We start from the raw sequence: 27,837 nt of genomic DNA, 5'->3' as shown, positions 1-27,837 counted from the left end.
CACTCCTCTGTCCCCATCTGTGAAATGGGGATTAAGACTGGGAGTCCCATGTGGGACAGGGACTGCGTCCAACCTGATTAACTTGTATCTACCCTAATACTTAGAATAGTGCTTGACATATAGTAAGCACTTAACAAATATCATTATGAATATAATTCTACAGCCCCTGTTTTTCTACTTCTCCCTCAAACTCCCATACCTACCCCAATCCTTGCCTAGTCCCTTTAGCTTCAGTTGTGGTCAGTACCCCTCTTTTCAGTGGGGAAGGTGGCTAGTTAGGCAGAAGCAGTGTGGCCTAATGGAAAGAGTGCAGGCCTGAGAATCAGAGGCCCTAGGTTCTAATTCCAACTCTGTCACTTCTCTGCAGTGTGACCTAGGTCAAGTAACTTAACTTTTCTCTGCTTCAATATCCTCATCCATAAAATGGGGATTGAATGGTGTTCTTCCTCCTATTTAGACTGTAACTCCATGAGGGACAGGAACTGTATCTCAATTACCTTGTATCTACTCCAATCAATCAATGGTAATTATTTGGTTTATGGTATTTGTTAAGTGCTTAATATGTGCCAGGCACTGCTGTTGAGCACTTACTGTATGCTGAGCATTGTACTAAGCACTTGGGAGAGTACAGTACCAGAAAGTTTGTGGACACATTCCTTGTCCACAAGGAGCTCACAGTCTACCTCAGCAGTGACAGTGCTTGGCTAATAGGAAGTGCTTAACACACCACAATTATCATTATGATGATGATGCAGGATTGCCACCTAGGGAGCCTTCTGCCAGTGGTACATATGTGGCCACCCTGTCATAGAGATTAATGACCTAGACAGGTACTGAATGTAGCACCATACCAGCCCTGCACCCTCAAACTACACTGACATCCCTTGGCACTCAAATCTACAATACAAATCACCTTTCCTGACCCAACTCACAGAGATATCTAGGCATCTGTAGCAAGTTTATGGCTGAAGCCAAACAAGGAGACATTTTTTGCAAGTTCAAGGCACGACAGATGAAGGTATCACTGATTAGGCCCATGAAGATTTCAATCCAACTTTACAAATGGGAAATGAACAATTAACTGGAAAAGCTGCTACTAAGGTTTGGTCCAAGGAGAACAATTTCATTTGGCAAGATTTTTCCAAATCTGTTAACATTTTATGTGGTAGGCAATAATCTCTTTGGCCTGAACCATATCTAATAAAAAAAATACCTCCAAAGAAGGAACACCCTTGTTCTCTGGCTGTGGATATTCTTTAAGAAGTCGTTCCTCATCCAAGAATTTCCCATCTCTCCCATTGCTTGCAGGCTGGAATAGGCCATAATTCAGAACATCTTTTAAGCTCTGATTCAATGTGCAGAGAATCCGTTGTTTTGCAACCCAAACTGAAGCATCTGGGTTAAATCTTATGCATTTCTGTGGGGAAAAAAAATTGTTTCTTAGAAAAAGTTTTCTTAAATGCCCATTTCATATATACTGTTAGGTAAGTTGCAGTAAATTCTGGAAACAATAGCTCAGGGAAAGAAAGAGCACAAGATGAATGGCACATGTACAGAAATTCAACCCCACTTGTCAACTGAACTAGGAGTGAAGCTTATGGTACTCCACAGCTTAACCCTCTTTTCCCCCCATTTCCCTCTGCTCCTCCCCCTCTCCCTTCCCGTCCCCTCAGCACTGTACTCGTCTGCTCAACTGTATATATTTTCTTTACCCTATTTATTTTAATGAATTGTACATCGCCTTGATTCTATTTAGTTGCCATTGTTTTTACGAGATGTTCTTCCCCTTGACTCTATTTATTGCCATTGTTCTTGTCTGTCTGTCTCCCCCGGTTAGACTGTAAGCCCGTCAAACAGCAGGGACTGTCTCTATCTGTTGCCGACTTGTTCATTCCAAGCGCTTAGTACAGTGCTCTGCACATAGTAAGCGCTCAATAAATACTATTGAATGAATACTTCCTTACGCAAACATGAAACCACTGACATATATAAGTATTGATCTCAGTTCTTCCTCACTCCCAGCTTCTCCCTTTGGACTACTACCTATTCAATAAAGAGATATAGAGCCTGAAGAAGAGAAAAGGATAGTGGGGGAGAGTGAAGAAGAAGAAAGGATTATTTTTGTTAAATCAAAGTTCCTAGTTTTCCATCCATCAAGAAAGCTCCTTGTGTGCAGGAAACGCATGTCTAGAAAATCTCCCAAGTGCTTAGTACGGTGTTCTGCACACAGTAATAGCACAGCAAATACAACTGATTGAGTGGCCACAGTGTGCAAAGCACTCTAAAAAATGCATGAAAGCTCAATAGTATTAGGAGAGATGATCCTTTCCCTCCAGGAATTTTATTCATTCATTGTCACAATTACTGACCGCTTACTGTGTGCAGAGCACTGTACTAAACGCTTATAATAATGATGGTATTTGTTAAGCGCTTACTATCTGCCAAGCACTGTTCTACATGCTGCAGTAGATAGAAGGCTATCAGATTGTCCCATGTGGGGCTCACAGTCTTAATCCCCGTTTTACAGATGAGGTAACTGAGGCTCAGAGAAGTTGTGTCTTCCCCAAAGTCACAAAGCTGACAAGTGGCAGAACCAGGATTAGAAACCATGACCTCTGACTCCCAAACTCATGCTTTTGCCATTAAGCTATGCTGCTTCTCATTACAAACTAGTGGGGAGACTAACACTAAAATGAACTGCAGGCAATAGAAAGACACAGAGTTTGGACATATATAAGTGCCATAGGAGGTTGTGACTGCTTAAACAGCATGAAAGTAGGGAAATGGTGGTTGAAGATATGTGAACAAAGAGCTTCAAGAGTCATAATCATAGTGAAAGGGTCACTATTATCTAGTTTCTTCCAACCTATTTTAGCAAAATTTCCCTGGAAAAAAAACCCTAAAAATCAAGAATAGGAAACATAGGTTCTATGGGAGGCAAATAAGTCTAGGATCAGAAAATGATAGATTTTTTATCTCTCCTTTAGAGCATCCATCTGAGTACATTTTCCTGATGAGTTTTCAGTTTCTAGGCCAGAATGTGTAGCCAGGTACATCTGAAAGGATGAACCATGAATGAAGGCACCCACATCCCTCTTCAAAGACAAAAGAGGGAATCATCAAAATTAAGAATCTCAGGGTGCATCTTGCTGAATTAAATATTTAGGATGTAGAGAAAAAAACAGATTCAAGACAGTCCCTAAAATCAAGGAGCTCACAATCTAGGGAGATGAGAGGAGAGAAAAAAACAAGCAATTAACAATCCTACATTATGGATCTATATTTCAGCTATTAAATGAGCACAAGCTGGGGGAAATCCTGAGAATCTCAGCAACTCCTCCTCCTTGACCGATCTGATCCTCATAGTCCATTAAACAGTAAGTCCAAAAGTGAAGGCCATAGTTCTCTTTCATTCATAGAGCTCCAAGCACCTTAATGGTTAAGTCAGTGACAACTGGTTATTTGAGTGATACTATTCCCAGAATTAAGATAATCATTCCATAGATGAAAGTATTTCATCAAGTGGCATTAACTGAGCCCCTCTTGTGTACAGAGCATGGTACTGTACATTTAGGTGAAAAACCACAGAAGTAAAAGACATCTGCCCCTGTCTTCAAGGATCTAACAAACTAATGGGGGAGAAAGCAGGCTGCTTAAAGGAGGTAGCAGCAGGATGAGTGGAGGAAAAGCAGCATGGCCAGTGCAAAGAGCTTGGAAGTCAGAGGACCTGAATTCTAATCTTGACTCTGCCACTTGCCAGTTGAGTGACTTTGGGCAAGTCATTTAACTTCTGGGCTCAGTTCTCTCATCTGCAAAACAGGGATTCAATAACTGTTCTCCCTCCTACTTAAACTCTAAGACCCAGGTTGGATCTGATGATCTCGTATCACCCTTCATTTTTCTTTCTCTTTCTCCCCCATTCTCTGTCCCCCTTCCCAGCTCTGCAATCCTTCTGGCCAAGTCCCATTTCAACCTGCCCATTCTAGCTCTATCCCATCACACCTATGGAGACCAGATTTCGGGCCACCTTAAAATCAAGGCCATGACTTGGTCAGCATCTTCCTAATGCCTCTTAATGTCTCAAAGCTCAACCTTGCCTGCCAATACTGGCCCCAGTCTCCATATTTGGGCCCTAAATTACTTGGCTTTTGTGCCACAAGTGCATGCCAGCAAGATCCCTCCTTCCCTGCCATCATTCTGTCAGCAATTTGATGTGGAAAAAAAATAATAATAATAATGATTATGGTATTTATGTGCCCCGGTATAGATACAAAATAATCTGGCCCCATTTGGGGCTCACAGTCTACATAGGAGGGAGCACAGGCACTGAATCCTCATTTTGCAGACAAAAGAACGGAGGCACAGAGAAGTTAAGTGACTTATCAAAGGTCATACACACAAGAGGCCTTCCCAGACTAAGGCCCCCCCTTTTCTTCTTCTAACATATCCTTCTGCATCCCTCTGACTTGCTCCCTTTGTTCTTCCCCCCTCCCAGCCTCACAGCACTTATATACATATCTGTAATTTACTTATTTGTATTGATGTCTGCCTCCACAACACTAAACTGTAAACTTGCTGTGGGCAGGGGATGTGTCTATTATTGTATTGTAGTCTCGCAAGTGTTTAGTACAGTGCTCTGCATAATGTAAGGGCTCAATAAATAAAACTGAATGAATGGGCATGTCACTTCCCTCCTTAAAAACCTCCAGTGGTTGCCTATCAACCTTCACATAAAACAAAAACTCTTCACTCTTGGCTTCAAAGCTCTCCATCACCTTGCCCCCTCCTACCTCACCTCCCTTCTCTCCTTTTCAGCCCAACCCGTACATTCCGCTCCTCTACTGTTAACCTCTTCATGGTGCCTCGTTCTCGCCTGTCCCACCGTCGAACCCTGGCCCACGTCCTACCACTGACCGGGAATGCCCTCCCTCCTCACATCCGCCAAATTAACTTTCTTCCCCTCTTCAAAGCCCTACTGAGAGCTCACCTCCTCCAGGAGTCCTTCCCTGACTGAGTCCATTTCCCTCTGCCCCTCTGCCCCTCCCCATTCCCCTTACTCACTCCCTCTGCTCTACCCTCTTCCCCTCCTCACAGCACTTGTGTATATTTGTATATATTATTTCTCTATTTTATTAATGTGTATATATCTATGATTCTATTTATCTATTTTGATGGTATTGATGCCTACTTGTTTTGTTTTGCTGTCTATCTCCTCTTCATAGACCGTGAGCCCACTGTTGGGCAGGGATTGTCTCTATCTTTTGCCAAATTGAATATTCCAAGCACTTAGTACAGTGCTTGGCACACAGTAAGCGACTCAATAAATATGAATGAAGTGGAGGAGCCGGGATTAGAATCCAGGTCCTCTGACTCCCAGGCCTGTGTTCTTTCCACTATACTACACTACTTCCCTAGCAAAAAGCTACAGAAGACCAAAATGAGGATGATTCAAGGCACACTGGGAGACTCTGCTCAAGGAAAGCAATGCTTATTCTGAGAGGAGAGAACAGCAATCAGACAAACAGACCAGCCTGGTGGAAAGTCAATGGCTCTACCGCATTGTGTGAGATGGCGTTCACTGCCTCTTTAAAATGTTTATTCTTCCCTTCCTAGCTGTGAATGCTTCTGTTCACTGTAAAGCAGCTGCCTCGACTGTCCTGCTATTTTCCATCTTCTCACATGTCCTACACAGCAAAGCTGTGTTGCAAGGAACATTACCTCAGCGCTAGTGAGCCGACTGCATTCCAGAACCTCATTGTGGATAATCTGGCCCTGTCATGTGATATGGAGTATGTTTAGAGGGGATACCAATGAACCCACTTGGGAACCCGTCTGTGCCTTCTGCAGTAAAGGCAGCTGTCGGAGTCACATGGAAGGCTGGACACCCCCACAGCTTTAGGGCCCTCAGTTTGTATCTTGATGCCCTATGGTTACCAAATTTCCTCGATCCCTAAAGCAATGCTGGTTTTCTTAACTCTGTTCTGTACGTCTTTGTTCAGCAGTGTACTGCTAAGTAACAGAATTTTGTCAGAGTTTTTGTCAGGCTTCACAGATGCAGGCTGACACAAAACCTGGAGAAGTGGGGCTTACTCTGGTAAAATCTACAAAAAGCCTTCCCAGAATAAACCCCACTATTCCTATCTCCCACTCCCTTCTGTCTCCCTAATTTGCTCCCTTTGCTCTCCTCCACCTCCCCCCACCCCCTGGCCCTAACCCCACAACACTTACGTATATACCTGTAATTTTATTTTTGTACTGATGCCTGTTTCCCCCCTTCTAAACTGTGAGCTCATTGTGGGCAGAGATTGACACTGTTTATTGTTATACTGTTCTTTCCCAAGTGCTTAGTACAGTACTCTGCACACAGTGAGTGCTTAATATATATAATTCAGTGAACAAATGAGTTTTCTTCAGGTATGTCAGCCAGGAGGGCTAAGCTCATTTAGTGAAAAGATTCATAATTATTTCCTTTATCTCCTTCTGAATGAGGTTCAACTGCATAGGCTTCAGCATACGCTTGAAATGTGATTTAACTAATTTATCATGCTAAACAGTAATCTAATTCCAAGTTATTTCACCTCAAAATATATTTAACACCCAGGGAGAAACTCTCCCCAACCCAGTCAGGTCAATTATATTATGCACTTATAACTATTAGGCGAAGGAGATGGTATAAGTGCCTGGGACACTGATAGGTAAAAAGTCTTGTCTTAATGCCGTCCAGTCATGCCTGACCCAGAGTGATGCCATGGACATATCTCTCCCAGAATGCCCCACCTCCATCCGCAATTGTTCAAGTAGTGTATCCATACAGTTTTCTTGGTAAAAACATGGAATTGCTTTACCACTCTCTCCTTTTGCACAGTAAACTTGAGTCTCCACCCTCGACTCTCTCCCATGCTGCTGATGCCCAGCACAGGTGAGTAGTGACTTGAGGCAGAGATTGTCTTCCACTAGCTAGTCACTGTCCAAGGTAGGAATGGAATGGGTATGCCTCTGCTTGAATCTCCTTCCAGGAGTCGAGACTGGTAGAGTACTGGAAACTCTCCAGGTGTGATCTGGCTTGAAAGGTCTCCATCACCTTGCCCCCTCCTCCTTCACCTCCCTTCTCTCCTCCTACAGCCCAGCCTGCACACTCCACTCCTCTGCCGCTAACCTCCTCACTGGGCCTCATTCCCGCCTATCCCGCCGTTGACCCCTGGCCCACATCCTATCTCAACTGGAATGCCCTCCCTCTTCACATCTGCCAAACTAACTCTCTTGCCCTCTTCAAAGCCCTACTGAAAGCTCACCTCCTCCAGGAGACCTTCCCAGACTGAGCCCTCCCTTTTTCTCTGCTCCTCCTCCCTTCCCCCATTGCCCCTACTCCCTCCCTCTGCTCTACCCCCTTCTGCTCCTCACAGCACTTGCATATATTTGTACGTATTTATTGCTCTATTTATTTTATTAATGATGTGCATTTGTGGTTCTATTTACCTATTTTTATGGTAGTGATGCCTGTCTGTTTTGTTTTGTTTTGTTGTCTGTCTCTCCCTTCTAGACTGTGAGCCCATTGTTGGGAAGGGACTGTCTTTATCTGTTGCCAAATTGTACTTTCCAAGTGCTTAGTACAGTGCTCTGCACACAGTAAACTCTCAATAAATACGACTGAATGAATGACCTTGAGAAAGGAGGTAAATGGTAGTCTCTCCTCAATAACAGGGCTAATAACATAGCAAAACAAGGGACCAAACCAGACTGAAGGCCTATGGCTTTTCCCTCTGGACTGGGTAAGCTTTTTGTGATAAGAGAACACATCTACCAACTCTGTTGTATTGTACTCTCCTAAACCCTTAATACAGTGCTGTACACCCAGGAAGTGCTCAGTAAATTCCAGTGGCAGGACTAAGGGGTTTTAATCTTTCCACTTTTCTAGTAATACAGTCTATGCTTACTTGCTTCAGAGCACTTATCTGTTTATTTATTACTGATTTATTTACCCACTTGGGTTGAACTATGTACATAAAAGCTCATTCTCTTAATTATTGTTTTGTAAATTCATGTTGGCTTGTCTAAAGGGGATTACAAATTATACGCTTTATAAATATCCTTGAAGTACCCAGAGCCCACTCTACTCACAAGAAGTGCTCAATAAATTCTTTTGACAATGTTGATTATTCAAAAAAATCATATATTGGTTTGAGGAAGCAGACCTTTCTTGTTGAGTATCTTTCTTGAAACTAGAGATGGGGGCAAGGAGTAGGAAGGGAGAAGGACATGGTAATTGGTTTGTTTGACCTTGTTCTTTTAAAGTAATAATTAAAAATTGTGGGGTTTGTTAAGTCCTTACTCTGGGCCAACTACTATACTAAGTGCTGGGATAGATTCAAGTTAATCAGGTCAGACACAGTCTCTGTCCAACGTGGGGCTCACAGAATAACGTACGGGGAGGGAGAATAGGTATTCAATCCCCATTCTACAAATCAGGAAAATGAGACATAGAGAAGTTAAGTACCTTCCATACACACCATGCAAGTGGCAGAGGCAGGATTAGAACTCAGGTCCCCGACCTCCAAGGCTCATGTTTTTTCACTAGGTCATGCCGCTTCTCAAAGTCATATGGTTTTTCCCAAAGCATGTGAGAATTGCAAACTTTCAGATCAATACTCTTGACTCTTTACATACTCCCTTTTTCAGATTTTGTAGACTTTCAACTGTGATTCATTCATTCATTCAATCGTATTTATTGAGTGCTTACTGTGTGCAGAGCACTGTATTAACTGCTTATTTGTCCCCCCACTGGAATCTTACATTTCTTTAAGAAAAAGAACAAATCAATATAAATTATTTACTTAAGACTAGACCACCACAATGGAAATTTTACCACCAGCTGTCTGTGACATATAGTATTAACCTAATATTCAGTACAGGGAGGCTATAAACAGAACTATGGATTATATATGTATAAACAATCCTCCCCCACCTCATAATGTTGGTCAATGAGGGAACAATGTGAAATTGTAAATATCAATCCATCAATGGTATTTGAGTGCTTACTGTGTGCAGAGCACCATACAAACTCTTGAGAGAGTACAATGCCACAAAGTTGTTATTCACATTCCCTACCCACAGGGAAGTAGCATGGCCTAGTTGAAAGGGCCTGGGAGTCAGAGACGTGGGTTCTAATTCCAGCTCTGACACATCCCTGCAAATCATTTACCTTCTCTGTCTCTTAGTTTCTTTATCTGCAAAATGGGAACTTCAGTACCCGTTCTCCCTCCTATTTAGACTGTGATCCCACATGGGACCTGATTATCTCGTATCTACCCCAGCGCCTGTAATGTAGTAAGCACTTAAGTATCATAATCACCTTCAAGGAGCTTTCAGTCTAGAGTGGGAAAAATCTGCAACTTTTTATAATTTCAAGCAATATACATCAGACTCGAGTGTGAAGGATCAGGTTCTGGCTAATGGAAGGGAAAGAACTGTTTGAAAATGGTTAAGGAAATAACTACCATTCAGTACTTAATCTGAAATAGCTTTACATTCTTTCCCTAGGTTTTGGACTAAGGCATTGTTTAATCAAAACTAATCCTACCTGATTTTTTTTTTGTGGAAAAAAAAATCTGGGTTGACAACATTCCTAAAAGATAGGACAGATTCAGTCATTGCTTCCATTCTACAAATGAAGCAAAAGTCCAAAGGAGTGAAAGAAGATTCTCTAAACGATATGGTGACCATGGGGTGAAGTTGGAAATAAAATCCGGAACTTCCAGATTCAAATCCAGGTCTTGAACCATGAGGTCAGGCTGCTTGCCAACAAGATGCAGGAAAGGCACAAATGGATGCAACCCAGTACCATAATTTCAAACTAGATTATTGAGCACCTATAATGTAGAAATATTATATTAAAGTCTTAGGAGAGTACAACAGAACCAAAAGACATCTTGCTTCTTTCCCCACCCCCTTTTGATTTTTGGTATTTGTTAAGCATTTATTATGTGCCAGGTGCTGTACTAAGTGTTGGGGCAGGTACAAGATAATCAGGTTGGACACAGTCCATTTTCCACATGGAACTCACAGTTTTAATCTCCATTTTACAGATGAAGTACCTGAGGCACAGAGAAGTTAAGTGACTTTCCCAAGTGCACCAGGTCCTCTGACTCCCAGTCTTGTGTTCTTTCCAGTAGGCCACTGCTGCTTCTCCCCTGCTCTGAAGGCATTTACCATCTAATCAGGTTGACAGGTGGGCACTTTTTTTTTTTTTTTGCAGATAGTGGAAACCGGAATAAGAACAAAATCAGAACTGGTAGTAACAAAAGTGTGGAAAGATCAAATACATGTAGAAACAGAGCCTGTAATTAGTTTTGTTTTAATGGCATTTGTTAATTGCTTACTCTGTGTCAAACTGTTCTAAACTCTGGGATATATATACGCTAATCAGGTTGGAAACCATCCCTATCCCACACAGGGCAAACAGTCTAAGTGGGAAGGAGAAGCATTTTATAGTTGAGGAAACTGAGACACAGAGAAGTTAAGGTGACTTGTCCAAGGTCACACAGCAGGCAAGTAATGGATCCTGAATTAGAACCCAGGAATTGAGACTCTGAGACCTATGCTCTTTCTACTAAGACATGCTGCTTCAATATATATGATTGATCTCTACATTGACATATAACATACAGACTTATTACAACCTCAATAACCATATAATATTTCACTAGAACAATTCTTCACACAATGAATGCTTGTCTTTCATCAAAATCAGTAATGCTGTAGGGAATAAATAGCTCAAGGATTTCTTGTTTTTGCCAGAAATCAAGGACCAAATAAAATAGTTTGGCACATATAATTAATTTCCACTTTAACAAAATCCCAAACTAATGAGAATTTCCTTTTAAGCAGATCAGAATGAAAGGGAGAAAAATCTTGTAGGTAAAGCATAAAAGGCCAACAGTCAAAAAGAACTGCAAGTAAAATTACTGAAAGCTGATTCATTATGAATTATTATTCTATGAGCTGGCAAAGGTGGTTCCTTGTCCTGGGAGCTTTATACATCAACTACTGAATTCTATGGGAGTTTTCTGAATATGGGAAAACTGAAATCAAATGTGAAATGTTCAGGGAAGTCTGTCCAGATTGAGAATTGTCCAAAAGGTAGTAACATGGAGCTTCTGAAAATAGAAACCTTTGAGAAATATCTTCAGGGGGAGGGAAACCTTAATTTAGATAATGATGGTGGAAGAACTGAATTTGGTTCCATGACCCTCTAGATTTTAAGATTGTTGTGGGCAGGAAATGTGTCTACCAACTCTGTTATATTGTACTCTCTAATGTGCTTAATACAGTGCTCTGCACACAGTAAATGCTCAATAAATACAACTGAATGATTGGTTGATTGACCCAGAGCTTTGAGGAACAGCGTGGCTTAGTGGATACAGCACATGCCTGGGAGTCAGAAGGACCTGGGTTCTGATACTGGCTCTGCCACTGTCTGCTGTGTGACCCTGGGCAAGTCACTTAGCTTGCCCCATGTGGGACAGGAACTGGGTCCAACATGATTAACTTTTAACTATCCAGCACTTAGAACAGTGCTTGGCACATAAAAAGGACTTAATTAATATCCAACAAATTAAGGGTGACTCTCACAGAAAAGCAATCTCAATTAAGTAACGCTCCCTTACCCCAAGCTTTATGAGCCTTTAAGAGCCCAGATATAAAGATTAAGTAATGAAACTCACAGTTAGAGAACAAACAACAACCATCAACCACCACAGGATGGCCACGGAAGCCAAGTTTGGTCTACAGCACACAAGTGTGTGTAATAAATATCTTCCTCCACAGCAGGACTAAAATTCCCTTCAAGTGGTATTCTGCACAAATGGCAGCTTTTCCTAATGGAATATTATCGTGATAAAATGTTCTATTAATAAATAATTTATACCTTTTCAGGAACTCTTAAAATGAAACTCATAAATGCCAATCCTGCAGATAACACGTGGCTCAGTGGAAAGAGCCCAGGCTGGGGAGTCAGAGGTCATGGGTTCAAATTCCAGCTCAGCCGCTTGTCAACTGTGTGACTGTGGGCAAGTCACTTAACTTCTCTGTGCCTCAGTTGCCACATCTGTAAAATGGGGATTAAGACTGTGAGCCTCATAAGGGACAACCTGATTAACCTGTTATCTATCTCAGCGCTTAGAACAGTGCTCTGCACATAGTAAGCACTTAACAAATACCAACATTATTATAACAGGGACTGCTAGACATGGCACTAAGGCACAGTTTAGCCACTATGCTAAATGGGTTCTGTTTGTAAAACACTTTGTGCACTTCCCTTTGTTCTGTATCCCTGGCTGCCTTCTCACTCACTGTATCTGATACCCTAATCAATCAGTGGTACTAAGGGTTTACGGTGTGCAGTGCGGTAGGTCATAGGTGTCAGGAAAATAGCACTTTGCAAACTTCTAGCACTAAAATAAATTCCTCGGAGCATGTTCTCAGTCCTAATGTCTTTGTGTTGAGACTGAAGCTCATCTGTCCTCCATGGGAGACTCCCTATCCATTCACTCTAATTATTTTACCCACTGATGCAGTTGAAGACATGACTTTAAAAAGAACACTTCCAGAAGTTCGTCTCCAAAAATCATACCCTCAAATCAATTACTGAATTGAACCAGGATTCTAGTTCACTCTTAATAATAATTGTGCTAAGTGTGTACTTTGACTCAAGCACTCTACTAAGTGTTGAGGTAGTTATAAACAGACCATATACAGTCCCTGACCCACAGGGGGATCACAGTCTAAGGGAGAGGGAAAAATAGATCTATAATTGCCATTTTACTGAGGCATAGAAAAGCTATGTGACTTGCCCAACATCACACAGGGAGCAAGTGGTAGAGCTGGAATTAGAACCCATGTCTCCTGACTGCCAGTTCAGTCAGCGAGCAGTGTGGCTTTGTGATAAGAGCATGAGCCTGGGAGTCAGAGGACATGGGTTCCAATCCTGACTCCACCACTTGTGTTCTATGTGACCTTGGCAAAGTCACATAACTTATCTGTGCCTCAGTTATTTCATCTGTAAAATGGGGATTAAATTATCTTTCCTTGAACTTAGATCATAAGCCCCATGCGAGACGGGGACAGATTCCAACCTGATTGTCTTGTATCTACCCCAGCAGTTAGCACAGTGCCTGGCACATAGAACGCGCTTAACAAATACCATTAAAAAAAATACTAGTCCAGCTTCCTCTCTGAAACAAATGAAATCTATTTTAGGGCAGCAAGTTAAAAGAATGCACTTTTCAGCTCCTAGTACTGATGATATAGTGCAGGAAGAGGACAGCAGACATAATTCAAAGAGGAATGACTACCTCATAATGTTAGAGAACAAAGAAGAAAGCCATAATGGTCTGATATGATGTGCAGTTGTTTTTATAATAAGATGCTTAAAAAAGAGAATCTGAATAAGATCTTAATTAACTTTAATCTTAATCCTAAATGATGACTAGAAATTTCAAGATCAACTTGAGGTCAAGTACAGCTGGCAACCTGCTTGACATTAATTGAAACATTAGGAGGCTGCAAGCAGCAACTATTGCCAGATGACCTATAAAGCAGCAAGGATGGAGGTCACAGAGGAGAAGACCCTGTTCTTGTGGCAAAGAAAAGTGAATTTCAATGACAGGTTGTTTGTTAGAAGACAATGAACAAGGATGGGAAAAACTGTCGCAATGGAGTGCACTTTTATACCTATGACAATATGATGTCTGAACTAAAAACAGGTCTTCTAGTCTCAAAACTGCATACTAAAGAGATCTATTTTAAAGCATGCTTTAAAGTAATAAGCATTAACCCTTGTTCCAGACATCCCAACAAACGGCACCATAAACAGTGTGAATCGGTCCAAGCTCATAAGTCTTTAACAGTAAGTGGGGGCCTTAAAGGGAATCAATGCTATAGATATGCTCTTTAAATCAGCCTGAATAGCATCAGCCCTTTCTGGTACAGTTTCTTCCAGGAAATACTTCTAGTAGAATTTTTAAAAATAAATAAAGGCACATCTCTATATTAGCATCACACTAACTTTCTTAAACCATGCCTTCAGAAAGCATTAATAGCTGTAAAACTAAGACACATGCTTTAGTAACAGCACCACCCTTTCCTTAAGACTGACACAATATAGTAAAAGTTGTAGAGGAACGGCTTTTAACCAAGTGCCTTTTAAAATAGCTTCTACATCAAAGGGGTTTGGGGTTGTTGTTTTTTGAAAGAATGGGCTGTATTCTGTGCTACGAACATTGTTCCTTGAAACATTGCTAGGACTAGTTGTCCTAATAGTTCACATGGTTGTTGCAATTAGAAACACCACATTAAGAAATACCATCCACTGGTTGCAATCTAATCCATTTCTGGAAGCTTATGTTTTACAAGGCAAATATACTATCAGTGATATTGTAGATTTTAGAATACTGTATGCAAGTGTTTGTTCATTAAAACAAAAATGTAGGAAAATAATTATCTATGAGACAGAATTTCAAAATCTATCACCTTGGAAACTCTGGCAACTTCTAATGACCATCATCCTTCTTCCCTGGGACATTAGTGCAGGCAGTCAACTCTGAAAGTGACTTCAGAGTCATGCCAAGGCCATATCTCTGCTTCTGTTTGCCTCTTGAGCCTACTTTAAATCTAGCTTGGATTCTGCACCCAGGTGCTATATAGGAATCTGTATGTTGGAGAACATTTTCTGCCTAGCCAAGAAAGGCTTGGAAGCCAAGACAATTTTACTGCTTTGAGGCCATCACATCATCTAGTGTGAGAGAATCTTTCTTTTTCTGTCTTTGGTAGAAACTTCTGTAACTTTCCAATAGATTCTTTTGGCAGAAGAAGCAAACATCCAATGGGTGTTATGAAAAGAAGGTGCAAAACCTGGACCGGGGGAGTGGGGAGGGAGAAGGGAAGTGATACAGAGGAGGCAGTCAAGGAGGGTTAATCCACATTTATATACAAACTGAAGCACAGACGCAACAGTGAAAGACTAGATTTCCCATGAGTGCCAAATTCAACTGAACGATAAAGCAGAGTAAACAGTTGCTACTGCAGCTGAAAAAAAATCTGCTCTAAGCTTTAAAGGGTCTTGTTAAATATGTTTTGAATTTTCTAATACTGTTGCAGCTGACAGAACACTCAAACAGCTAAAGCCGCCCAGAGGATTTCAGATCATTCTGACTGAGGAGTATTCCCGTGTCAAATAGTGCCTTACTGCTTGAAGTATCTGCACTTGGAGAAGAAAAAGAAACAACTGGATTAATAGTTTTTCCACATTTTTAAACAACATTCTAATTAATTACATGTGATTTAGTGGATGGAAGAAAGGGGGTACCTCACAGATAGGAAATGGCCCAAAGAAGAAACGTTTTTAAAGGCTGCAAAATTAGAGAAATATGCTCCCTAACTCCAATCAGTTCTATTAATCAAGTTCTTACTGTGTGCACAACACTGTACTTAGCACTTGAGAGAGTACAAGATAACAGGGTTGGAAGACAAGTCCCCTGCTCACAACAGCCTAACAATCTAGAAACTCGAACTACAACAGAATCTTACAGCTTCAAAGTAGCGTAGTAATAATAATCATAAAATTTATAAGGCACTTACTGCTTTCAGAGCACTAAGTGCTGGGAGACAATACACTAGTGGGAAGAGATAGGGTCCCTGACCCTCAAGGAATTAAAAAAAAAAAAAAGCTCATAGAGGTCATTGGACCTGCCCTCTGCATCCCAAGAGATGCATACCTAAACTCTTCAAGGTAAAGACACTTGAACATTGTGCTAGGCATGAGAAATGAATAAAGAGCATGTGCCGCTTACCCAGAAGCAACTGGCTTCACACTTCCTGCATTCCAGTGGAATTTCAGTGTCCTGCCTCCATTCTATTTCCCATTTCTTTTGGGTTACTATCCCCCTGAATGGAATCCAAGTGTCTCTGTCACCCCAGCACAGGTGGCCAAGGGAAACTGAGGGACCACAGGATGGTGGTGGATACTTAGAGGCAGCAGTATAACCATACTAAGATGGCTGAAGGAATCTGCCTCTCCCAATATGACTGGAGTGACACCAAAAAAAAGGTATTCAAACCCAAAGCACCACAATTCACAAAAATTTTCTGATCCTCTTTCAGTTAAGAGCAATCGTAAATAGAGAGCCTAAGTAAACCAAGCATTAATAGTCATTTTTACTGAAGAGATCATTTATTCATTAATTTAGTAATATCAGTTGTAATAGTTATTGAGCACCTACAGGGTACAATGCACTGTGATCAGGTCTCCTGTCAAATACAGAATGGACCTGGGAGTCAGAAGGTCCTGGGTTCTAATCCTGGCTCCGTCACTTGTCGAACATAGTAAGCGCTCAATATATATGATTGAATGAATGCTGTGTGACCTTGAGCAAGACACTTCACTTCTCTGTGACTCAGTGTTCGAAGGTGACTCTGGAGTACTGGCCAACTCAAGGTCAAATGCTATCTCAGGTGACCTCCTGAGCCAGCAGGCGGATCTCGGAAGTGAGGGTGGGATAACGCCCCCACAACCAAAACTGCCAGATTGACAGTCCGAGCCGGGAATACAGAAGGTGTCCCTTGCCACCGTGCCTATTAAATTAGGTATGGAGGAGGGGGGAGGACAGAGTTTGGATAAGCTGAGTCCGGAAGCTGGAATGGCCTAGGAGCACAGGTGATAACTACCTGCAGGCTCTAACGTTCTGTGCAGAGGATCGAAACCCGCAGCAGCCGGATGCAGGTCACTTCTGTCCAGAGCATGAGAAGCCCACTTTGCCTGCACCAAGTGAGGTGCTGTGGGATGGGTGAGTGTCCCATCCCACTGAACACTCATGGGGCTGGAATCCAGGTGCTTCACCATGCGTATGAAATGAATAAGTGGATTTTGTCCGAGTGGGAGTGCTTGTGGGTGGGAGGCTGGGGCTTCACCACGGGTGTGTAGTGCATAAGTGGTTTCCTCCTGAGTGGGAAGAGCACAAGGTGGGAGCTAGCTGCCTTCATGTGTGAGCAAACCATAAATGAATTCCGTCTGGGTGGGACCTGGGTGTTCTGCCACGCGCGAGTACCATACAAGTGTATTCCTCCAGTTATGGAAGCTCTAATACCACCAAATAATCATATTCCTCCTAAAAGCGAAGTTCAATTCGTATATAATCCAATAATTAAATTTGCCTCGCAGAAAAAATTTTATGCACAACTCAGGCTTTCCATCCCCGGCCTCTCTCTCCCTCACCATGCCGATTCCAAACAATCCCGTCCCCGCGCGATGGGTGACACTCAGTTACCTCATCTGGAAATGGTGATTGAGACTGTAAGCCAGATATGGGACAAGGACTGTGCCTGACCCCATTTACTTGTATCCACCCCAGCACTTAGTACAGTGCCTGGCACACAGTAAGCGCTTAACAAATACCATAATTATGATGATGACGATGGAAAAAAGCTTCAATCCTGAGACTTCAGGACCAGGTGCCTGAACAGAAAAAAATGACTGTAGCAACAAGAGCTTGCCTAGCGACACATTCTCTCTTTTCTCTGTCAGTCATGTTCCCGCTGGGACATGGAGTATAATAAGCTCTTGGGAAGTACAAATCAAGGAAGAGACTTTTCAAGCTCTTTGCATGTTAATGGGGGAGAGAAATAGGAAAATATTTACAGCTGGAGTAATCAAAGCAAATAACTGAATTTACAGCTCTATATGTCAGTCACACTCCAACATTGGTGTACATGTATATGTCCATCCTCAGCATTTTTGTGTATATATCTACATCTGTGGCTAAGGACAGCCATATGTGTATACACAAATACAGGAGATGGCTGGTAGTTTTGACAGATTTAGAGTGCTGGAAACAAATCAAGGAAGCCTTCTTGGGAATTCAGGAGGACTCATGGAGAGAACTGTGGGGTGTCAGATTTGGATAAGAAGGAATTCCTGAATGGGAAACAGCATAAGCAAGCGGATGGAGGTATAAGTAGAAGTAACAAAGAGGGGTAACAAAGAATGAACATGAAGAACCAAACTGGGGAGTGGAGGTGAGAGAGAAGATACATAAGACAAATTGATGAATGGCCTTGAAGTCAATTGTGAAGAGTTTAGTTTAGTTTAGTAGAGTTTAGTTTAGGACAGTGTTTAGCCTTTTGAATTTGGCCATAGGTAGGTTGTTGATGACCTTAAAAAGAACAGTCTTGGTGGAGTGAATAAGGTGAAATTCTACATATATTTGGTCAAGAAGAGAGTATTTGGAGAGGACATGAAGGTAGTGGAGTCATACAACCTATTCCAGGACTTTGGATAGGAATGAGGGCAGGGAAAGGGGGTGATAACTGAAAGGGGCTGTGGAACTGAAAGAAAGCCTTTTCAGAGTGGAGAAAACAGAGCATCTATGAAAGCAGAGGGTAAAAGGGTAAAAGAATGAGAGGTTTAAGGTAGTAATGTGGTTGGGAGAAGAGCAGGAGTGATTTCAGGAGGTAAAAAGGGGAGTATGGGCTGAGAGACAGCTAGTGGGGCAATTAGAAAGCAGTTATATTCATTAAGTGCTTCCTGTGTGCAGAGCACTGTAATAAGTCCTTAGAAGAGTACAATATAACAATATATGGACAAAGTTCCTGCTCACAACAAGCTTACAGTCTAGAGGGGGAGACACACATTAATACAATGAAGAGGAGTGGGAGATCTCTTAGAAAACAGGAGAGAGACGAGAGAGCAAAGGAGTGGTGAGAGGTGAAAGGGAACTTGGAGGCATTCACGCCTGATCAATGATATTTTGCTACATTCCAAGCACTTAGTACAGTGCTCTGCACATAGTAAGTGCTCAATAAATACTATTGAATGAATATTTATTGAGCATTTACTGTGTGCAGAGCAGTGTACTAAATGCTTGGCATTTTACAATTGTTTCACTCTTACAATAGTGAGGTCAATGGAGGATAGGGAGGAAGACCACGAGGGTACTGAAGCCTTTAGGAAGGAGTTGAAGGTTTGGAAAAGTTGGTGGGTGATGTAGGCATTGGAGTCAATGAAGGAGGAATTGAGATGCAAGTAGAAGAGAGAGCTATGTTATAGCAAGAAAGTTAATTTGTAACGGCCAGCCAGCCTGGATCTCTGCCAGTTCAGCACAGGCACATGCGAGCACGAGCACAGGAGCACCACGGCAGTGATTCAAGGCTGGCGGGGGATGGTGCAGGAACAATAAAGCAGTAGAACAAGAACTGAGATCATTGGAAAGAGCAGAGTCCATGTACTTTCACATCTAGGGTGGACTGACACTACTGAGCACCTTCTATATGCAAACCACTGAATTCATTTCTGGGACAGTACAGTGGAAAAGAAATTATTTAGGGTCCCTGGCCCTCACAAAGACTCACAAACTAACAATAAGGAAAAGGAGGTGATTGACATATAAGGAAAAATTGTAAGCTCCTTGGGCAGGGATTGTGTCTTGCTGCACCAACAAACTCTTCCAAACAATTACCCTACTGCTCTGAGCACAGTGTGTAGTCAATTCATACCAGTGACTGAGTGAAATAAAAACACCAAAACATAAAAAAACCAAAAGAGGTGCTCATTTAAATAACAGATAAGGAGACATTTTATTTATTTTAATCTCAGTGGCTCCCAATAGTTGCTGACATTTTTCTTTAGAGGCACCATATTTGAGGATTTGGAGTACTTTTTCAGAGAATATTAGTTCTTAAAAATCATTTTTAATGTGTGAAAAATTCACAAACACCTTCCATCACCAGTGAAATGTCCTTTTCAATTACAGTTTTGAAATGTATAAAATGGTTTTTGTGCTATTTTAGCTATTTTCTCCTTTATGTTTTTGAGTCATTTCCCCACCCACATTTGACATGGGAAGCCAGGCTTGCAACACAAATTTCCTCTTGCTAATGAAGTAAAAATAAAGGTTCTCAGGTTTTGTAAACAACCCCTACAACTATCAGTAAGTTCCTGACTGCAGAGTAAAGAAACACAGAATTTTCAGAGATGGTAACGTCTACAAATCTGCACGCAATACCGCCCTGTCTTTGGTCTACATCCTCAAAATTAGGGGGAGCATTAGCCTGAGAGACACTTTAAATCCCAGACCCGAATGACAGAACTGGAGCACTAGAATAACCAAAAGCAAACCATTCAAGATAAGGATCTATTCTATTCTCAAAAATTTCCTATAAGGGATACACCACAGCCTTCCTTGGGGAAATCAAGTGAAATTGATTTTTTTTAATGGTATTCGTTTAGTGTTTACTATGTGCCAGGCACTTTCTAGGAGCTGGGGTAGATGCAAGCTAATCCGGTTGGACACAGTTCAAGTTCCACATGGGACTCACAGTCAATCCCTATTTTACAGACGAAGTAACTGAGGCACAGAGAAGTCAAGCAACTTCCCCAGGTCACACAGCAGAAAAGTGGCATAGCCAGGATTAGAACCCAGATCCTTCTGACTTCAAAGCCTGTGCTCTATCCATTAGGCAACACTGTTTTTCATGCTGTTTACTGATGAGCAATAAGGTCAAGGTGAAAGCTACTTTTAACTGTTAACTTAGAGCCTCCAGAAACCCATATTTTGAAGGTTATTCTTCGCCGCAATTAACGAGCTAATCAGATGAACAAAAACCATTTACACAATTTGACTCCTTTGTTTATGCAATTTTACTCAAAAACATCCTTAAGCTTATGCTAAAATATTAGGAGAAATGAGTGTCTTCAAACATCTTTGTTAAATGCAGGTCAAGGGAAATCAAACACCAGAGGATTTAATCACACTATGCAAGCAGCACTGCAATCAACTTCATAAGCCCAGCTGCAAAGTTCTAGCTCCCTTGCCATTTCATGCCTCTCAGATGAATTAAGAATTAGGGGTTTCTAGGAGAATTGTTTTGAGAATATGACATACAGCCCTTGGGGACTGAATACCTTATGTCTTTTCAATATGGTTTCCTTTAGCCTTGAAGTAAATTCCTCTGACATAGAGGAAAAGACATCGCGACACTAACTCAAAAATATTTCTTACATTACCTCTCTACCAGAGACTAGCTGAGCCTCGTTTTGAGATCACAACTCCTCTATCTTATACCTACCCCTCCTAATCACCACTTGAGCACTTCCCCACCATCTACGCAATTTAGTATTCTCTACCTCCTGTAGCACCTACGTACATATTTTACCTACCATATTACTTGAACATCAACTCAGGACATAGCTTCCATTCTGTCTTCCTCTTATCTGTAATTTATTTTAGCATTTGACACCCCACCTAGATTGAATGCTACTTGAAAGCAGGCATATCTACAAATTATTCTGTACTGTCTCAAGCACCTAGTTTACTGCTCTGCACACAAAAAAAATACCCAAAACATATTACTAGTTCAGTGTCCACTACTTTGTGTTCTAGACCCTGAGCCCATTGTTGGGTAGGGGTTGTCTTTGTTGCCGAATTGTACTTTCCAAGTGCTTAGTACAGGGCTCTGCACACAGTAAGTGCACAATAAATACGAATGAATGAATGTGTTGTAAAAAGCTATCTCTAACACTGTACTGTTTGAACTGCATATACAAAACCAAAGATGTAAATAGAGTAAATGGGACAAGGTGAGATACAAACTCTTGCATTTGGCCATGGGCAACCAAGGATCACTCTTAGTAGTCTCTCTACTGAGGTTATAATAATAACGAGGGTATTTGTTAAGTGCTTACTATGTGCCAGGCACTGTACTAAGCACTGGGGTGGATGCAAGCAAATCGAGGTGGACAAAGTCCCTGTCCCAGAAAGAACTCACAGTCTTCATCCCCATTACACAGTTGAGGTTACTGACGTACAGAGAAGTGAAGTAGCTTGCTCAGGGACAGAGAGCAAAGAAGTGGCAGACCCGAGATTAGAACCCAAGACCTTCTGACTCCCAGGCCTGTGCTCTATCCACTCCGTCATAAGAGACCACTTTAAGAAAAAAGGACCTCTTTATTCATGGATATATAGATTGATTGTCCATATTACATAATTGCTCAACTTTCCATTTCAGTCATCTGCAGGGGCATCTTTAGGTTTCTAAATGATTCGGTCTATCCAGACTGGCTGTTACACTATTCTTCCACATGAGGACAAGTCACTTCTCTGTGCCTGAGTTACCCCATCTGGAAAAATGGGGATTAAGACTGTGAGCCTCACGTGGGACAATCTGATTACCCTGTATCTACCCCAGCGCTTAGAACAGTGCTCTGCACATAGTAAGCTCTTAAAAAATACCAACATTATTATTATTACCCCAATGCCACTTTAATATAATTTCCGTAAATTTTACATCACAATGGTTGTGGCTTTAAAAATGCTGTGCTGCCACAGAGAAGCCCTTAGTCCAATGCACTCAAACTTTTCTGATTGTCCCACCAATGAGCTCACGTCCTAATGTGCTCTTCATTACCATCTGATGCACATGCTTGGCCATTATATTCCTCCATGGAAGAGAAAGCATCCACTTCCCTTGAAATCCTAATCTGCTGTTATTGCTGCATTGTAATATGGCCTCTGAAGATTTGAAGTGATGCTGCCCTTATAATTAAGTTGTAATGGCATCATCAAGAACTCTCCTTAGACTTATAATCTCTCTCCCATTATCGATCACCTCCCAACCATAACATCATTTTACAAAGGCATGCTTAATCCTAAGAGCTTTGTTAAAAACTGGAGACCCATTGAAAAGAATTGGGTGATTTTGTTATAAGCCTTTTCTGGAAATTAACTTCCTAAACTTTATTTCCTTGGGATTTTTTTAGGCTATAAAATGTCCTTAAATTTGGATCTGTGCCATCAATAAATGACTGAAGACAGAATTAAGATCTTTTTGGGTTGTAGAAGAAAGGCATGAGAACTATCCTTTTAGGCAACACCTGCTTTTGAGGGTCTATCCAATAAAGATTTCCTCATTTCAACTTGATTGAGGCCAAACAATCTAATTTGGCCTAACCTAACCAAAATATATAAATTGCATTTAAAGCCTTAGTTAAGGACTGCAGGTAATATATTCATTCTGAGCCACAACCCTCTCCTTCTGGCACCCCAGACAAACACCTAACCTACCCTGATCAAAACCATGACATCTCTACAAGCCTAGAACAGCAGAGAATAATAATAATAATAACAGTGATATTTGTTAAGCATTTACTATGTGCCAAGGACTAGGGTGTCTAAAAGATTATCAGGTTGGACACAGTATCCGCCCCACAAGGGGTTCACAGTCTAAGTGGGAGGGATTACAGGTAATGAATTTCTATTTTACAGATGAAGAAACTGAGGCACAGAGAAGTGAAGTGACTTGCCCAAGGTTACACAACAGGCAGGCGGCAGAGACAGGTCTAGAACCCAGGTCCTCTGACTCCCAGGCCCTGGCTTTTCCCATGAGACCATACTACTTAATTACTGGAAACATTCCCAAACCATTTAAGAACTATGTATGCATCAATAATGGGACTTTATCTTGGAAGATTTCTACCGGTATATACACAAGCCAGGGTGTTTTATTTTGGTCACACCTCCAGGCACACTCAACCCCAATCTCTTCCTGCGACCCCTAGGTAAGGCCAGACCAGTCCAAACCTGAGAAGCAATGTGCCTAATGAATAGAGCAAGGGCCTGGGAGTCACAAAGACCTGGGTTCTAATTCTGGCTCTGCCAACTTACCTGCTGTGTGACCATGGGCAAGTCACTTAACTACTCTGTGCCTCAGTTACCTCATCTGTAAAACAGGGGTTGAGACTGTGAGGCCCATGTGGGAAAGGGATTGTGTCCAAATCTGATTGGCTAGCAACTACTCCAGTGCTTAGTACAGTGCCTGGCACATAATAAGTGCTCATCAAATACTATTAAAAAATCCTGAGGGCAAAGGCTAGAGAGGCTCAGAGGCTGCTTTTGCTTAGAGTAGTCCTTCTCCCTTCATCAATTTCCAGTAACTAGCCAACCTCAACTGCAAATTACCCAGGCAAGGGGGACTGGAGAGTTCCCAGGGAGAAACCATTCTGGGCTTGCGCCAAGAGGCATTAGGCAAAAGGGGCCCTCACCTGTGAGCCAAGGTGCGGGGCTGGTATAGAGCACTGACTACATCTTCCATAGCTGCTCCTGCTCTTTCTAGGGTCCAACAATAGGTGACTCTTGCCAAACTCTGCAATTCTCCCAATATGAACTGTTGTGAAAAAATGTGGGATTTGGGGGGACATCAAGTTATCCCTAATGACCTTGACTTGTGCCAGAAGGTTAATGGAGATAAAGGAATTAAATGTACAGTCTTCCAAAATTCTATTTTTAGAAGTCAATGGTGCCTTAGGCCACAGAAGACCAAAACAAAATGCTTTACTGCATTCCAAAACATTCCAAGTGGAGAAGCAAAGAGTAAGGCTGCCTGCGGCACTGAACTCTGACAATAGGACAGTAGGAGTTAGAGATGGGGAATGCTGGAAAGGAGACTTACTTATTAATGCCATTTTGGCATAATAATGAATAATATTAGTAATACTAACATTAGGAAAGCAACTTGGCTTGGTGGAAAGAGTCCAGGGCTGGGAGTCAGAGATACTGGGTTTTAATCATGGTTCTTCTATCTGATTGCTGGTTGACCTTGAGCAAGTCACCTAACTTCTCTGTGCCTCAGTTTCTTTATTTGTAAAATAGTGATTAAAAACCTGTAATCCTCCCATTTAACCCATGAGCTCCACATGGGACAGGGATCGTGTCCAACCCGATTGTCATTTATCTACCCCAGGGCAGTTAACAAGTACCACAATTACTGTCATTACTATTATTATGATTAATGCTGTACTTAGAGCAAAGAAAGGCCGATTTTTTTTCAATGCACTGAAATGAATAGTGTTGCCTGTAAAATCAAATAAATAATTCATTAGTCATTTCTCCACAGAAACAGAAGTGGCAGGAGGAAGGCAGTGAGTTTGGGAGGCCAGATTTAACATCAGACCACACTACTCTGCCCATCTTCAAAACCCTACTAAAATCATGCCTCCTCCCAGAGGCTTTCCCAGACAAATCCCTCATTCTCCCTGCCGCCATCTGCCCTACCTTCTGGACTGACAGTGCTCTTGGGTCCTTATCCCTTAAGCAATCGATACTGCTCTACCCCCATAGCATTTAACGTACACATCCTTAGACTCTGGCGCTTCCCCTATCTGTAATTTATTTCAATGACGGTCTCCCCTTCTAGACTGTAAGACTGTTGTGGGCAAAGACTATGCCTACCAACTCTATTATATTGTAATTTCCCAAGATCTTAATCCAATGTTCTGCACATAGTAAATGCTCAATAAATATCACTGAATTAGTCCCGGAGAACTACATGATGAGATTTCTACCACTATTCAATCAGGAGGACAGTGGCCCCACAGAAATGCAAGTATCCAGAGGTAAAGTGTCTTCTCGCCTTGCAACACATGTCCCAGTTATGTAGGGACCTTCATAATTTCAAAATCTGGCAAGTAGTGCAGTAACCTGGACACAGCATGCACTCGGTAAATACCATTCATCGATTGACTGATTTTATACATTTTTGTTTTGGGGAAAAGTGTACTTTTGCAGCCAATGTGTCCTGGATCCCCTAAAAGAGGAAACAGGGTTTTCTTTCCTAAAGTATCTTTAAGTTCACAAAATACACCAAGTAGATGCCTCTTTACCTCAGAGTTGATTAAATGACTTCTTTTTGCATACTATATGAAAGTCATCAGGTACAAGTCACATTTAAAGGAACAAATTTAAAGTGGAAAAGTAGATACACTTCAAAACCCAATCTTGGGAGAGGGGGAGTAACCTAATTCATTCAATAGTATTTATTGAGCGCTTACTATGTGCAGAGCACTGTACCAACCACCCTTACCGTCTGCTGTAGATCATGAATGATTATTCGTATAACCATTGTGTTATTCTGACTTTCTTCCGTTTTCGTGTTTGGTTTCCCAGCAGTGGCCCGGATTGTGTCATAGATGGTTTCTTCTTTGGAGCTGTCCGATTCTGATTCCACTGAATAATCTGAAAAGCTTTGGGCCATATCATCTTCGCTTGAAGTCGGACTGCGAGGCATCGCTGATTTCCCTTAGCTGGTATGCCACTGGCTGAAAACAAACCATGTGGAAGAAAAAGAAACAAGATAAATTAGAGCTATTAGGGTTCAAACCTGGTTCAGATGCCAATCAATCCATCAATAGTGTTTACAAAGTGCTTACTCTGTGCAGACTGCTGTACTGAATGCTTGGGAAATTATAATACAACAGACTTGATAGACACAATCCCTGCCCACAATGAGCTGACAGTCTAGAGGGGGAGGCAGGCATTTAAATAATAATGCCCAGAAAGTAAAGCAGTATAAATACCAAACACAGAATAGCCATCTTTCATTCTCATGCAGGGAATGAGGAAATCCCCCAAATAATATCACCTGACATCATTTTGATAATAATTTAAAAAAATGATAACTGCTGTGGGGATCGGAGAAGGCTGTGTACTTAGGAGCTTAGGGGTTAAGGGCCCAAGGGTATAGTTCTTTCAGTAGGAAGGGAAATAGGGTGAAGTGATGAGAGAAGACAAGGAAGGCTTCCTGAAGGAGATGTGATCAAGTGTTCTGTCCAGTCTTCCTCCTACTGGCATGTTTTCCCAGTGTGTTTCTCTGGGCAAAAGTAAAGGAGGCTCCCGTAATTCTCTACAGGGAAAGGAAAATCTGGCAATCACTGTAACAGGGCACATTAGCATGCTTATAAGATCCCTGAAGGAGAGAATCTGTGTTTTGCTTAAGTTGAACCCTCTCCCAAGCATTTAGTACAGTGATTTGCAATCACTAAGTGCTCAATAGATACACTGATTTATGGAAATGAAACACAATGCATGTTCAAGAGGGGTGCCACATGGTCACTGGCACCTGCTGCCCCTCATTCTGTGGCTGCCTTCGGAGAGTCATCTTCAATATCAAAAATGCCTCATTTTTTCAGGGGTAGAGCAGCAGTTCCAAAGGAGTACCAGAAGGCAAATAACTCTAGCAAACAAGGCTCTTATTGAGATTGATATTGGAATTATTGCTTTAAAGCCACTGTGAGGATGAGAGCCTGCTTTAATTTTGAAAGACTGAGCCTCCTTCTCCCCTCAAAGCATGGCTCTTTGGTGTTTTCCTGCTACATTTGTGTTCCGGTGCCCCTGCTTTCCCAGTCTCCCTACAAGTGAAGAGAGAGCCAAGCTTTGAACAGGTCCATTGATAACCATTTTTTAAAATTTTATGAGGAAAGTGAACTCCTATAACATTGACTTATTACACCTCCAGTTATTTCAGTTCTGGATGCAGCAGAGAAGCTTCATGGGGAAGTAGGGAAGTGAGGAACATTGGGTAAGGACTGGGCTGCAGTTGAACACTTTGGTGAAAACTATTATGGGCCAGAGCTAAGAGAGAAGAAAGGGAACCTCAGGGAGCTCTCAGGAGATCTCCCACATCTACTTCGACAGATGCAATCTCTCTTCCCATCTACAGTCTCACATTTCTTCTTGTCTGCAACACATCTCCGAAGGATGACCACCAAGCCCTCTAATTCAACATATCAAAAATGGAACTACTCATCTTCCCTCCCAAATCCTGTTCCTGTCCTCCAACTAACTTTTCCACCTCAGATGACATACCACTATCTTCCCTGTTTCCAGATTCTGCCACCTTGTCATTATCCTTGATTACTAACTCTCAAATTTAGTTTGTTGTTAAGTCTGCAACCTTGTCATTATCCTTGACTCTTAACTCTCAAATTTAGTTTGTTGCTAAATCCTGTGTGACTTTTCC

At 41.7% G+C, this 27,837-nt stretch overlaps 1 protein-coding gene across 3 annotated transcripts in view; it reads right to left on the bottom strand.

Moving 5' to 3' along the window:
* The window catches only part of SHANK2 (SH3 and multiple ankyrin repeat domains 2), a 717,042-nt gene that overhangs the window by 600,249 nt on the left and 88,956 nt on the right, over nucleotides 1–27,837 (bottom strand). For all 3 annotated transcript variants that reach the window (XM_039911444.1, XM_039911445.1, XM_039911446.1), the window contains 2 exons: nucleotides 25,903–26,137; nucleotides 1,214–1,417 (listed from right to left, as the gene is read on the bottom strand). In XM_039911444.1, the coding sequence (XP_039767378.1) occupies nucleotides 1,214–1,417; nucleotides 25,903–26,106 (408 nt within the window). In that variant the 5' untranslated portion in view covers nucleotides 26,107–26,137. The remainder of the gene's footprint in view (nucleotides 1–1,213; nucleotides 1,418–25,902; nucleotides 26,138–27,837) is intronic.

The sequence above is a fragment of the Ornithorhynchus anatinus genome, chromosome 3 (genome assembly GCF_004115215.2).
Source record: "Ornithorhynchus anatinus isolate Pmale09 chromosome 3, mOrnAna1.pri.v4, whole genome shotgun sequence".
In the NCBI taxonomy this organism is placed as follows: Eukaryota; Metazoa; Chordata; class Mammalia; order Monotremata; family Ornithorhynchidae; genus Ornithorhynchus; species Ornithorhynchus anatinus.
Note: the sequence above shows the minus strand (reverse complement) of the source record. Positions and strands in the feature narration are given on the sequence as shown.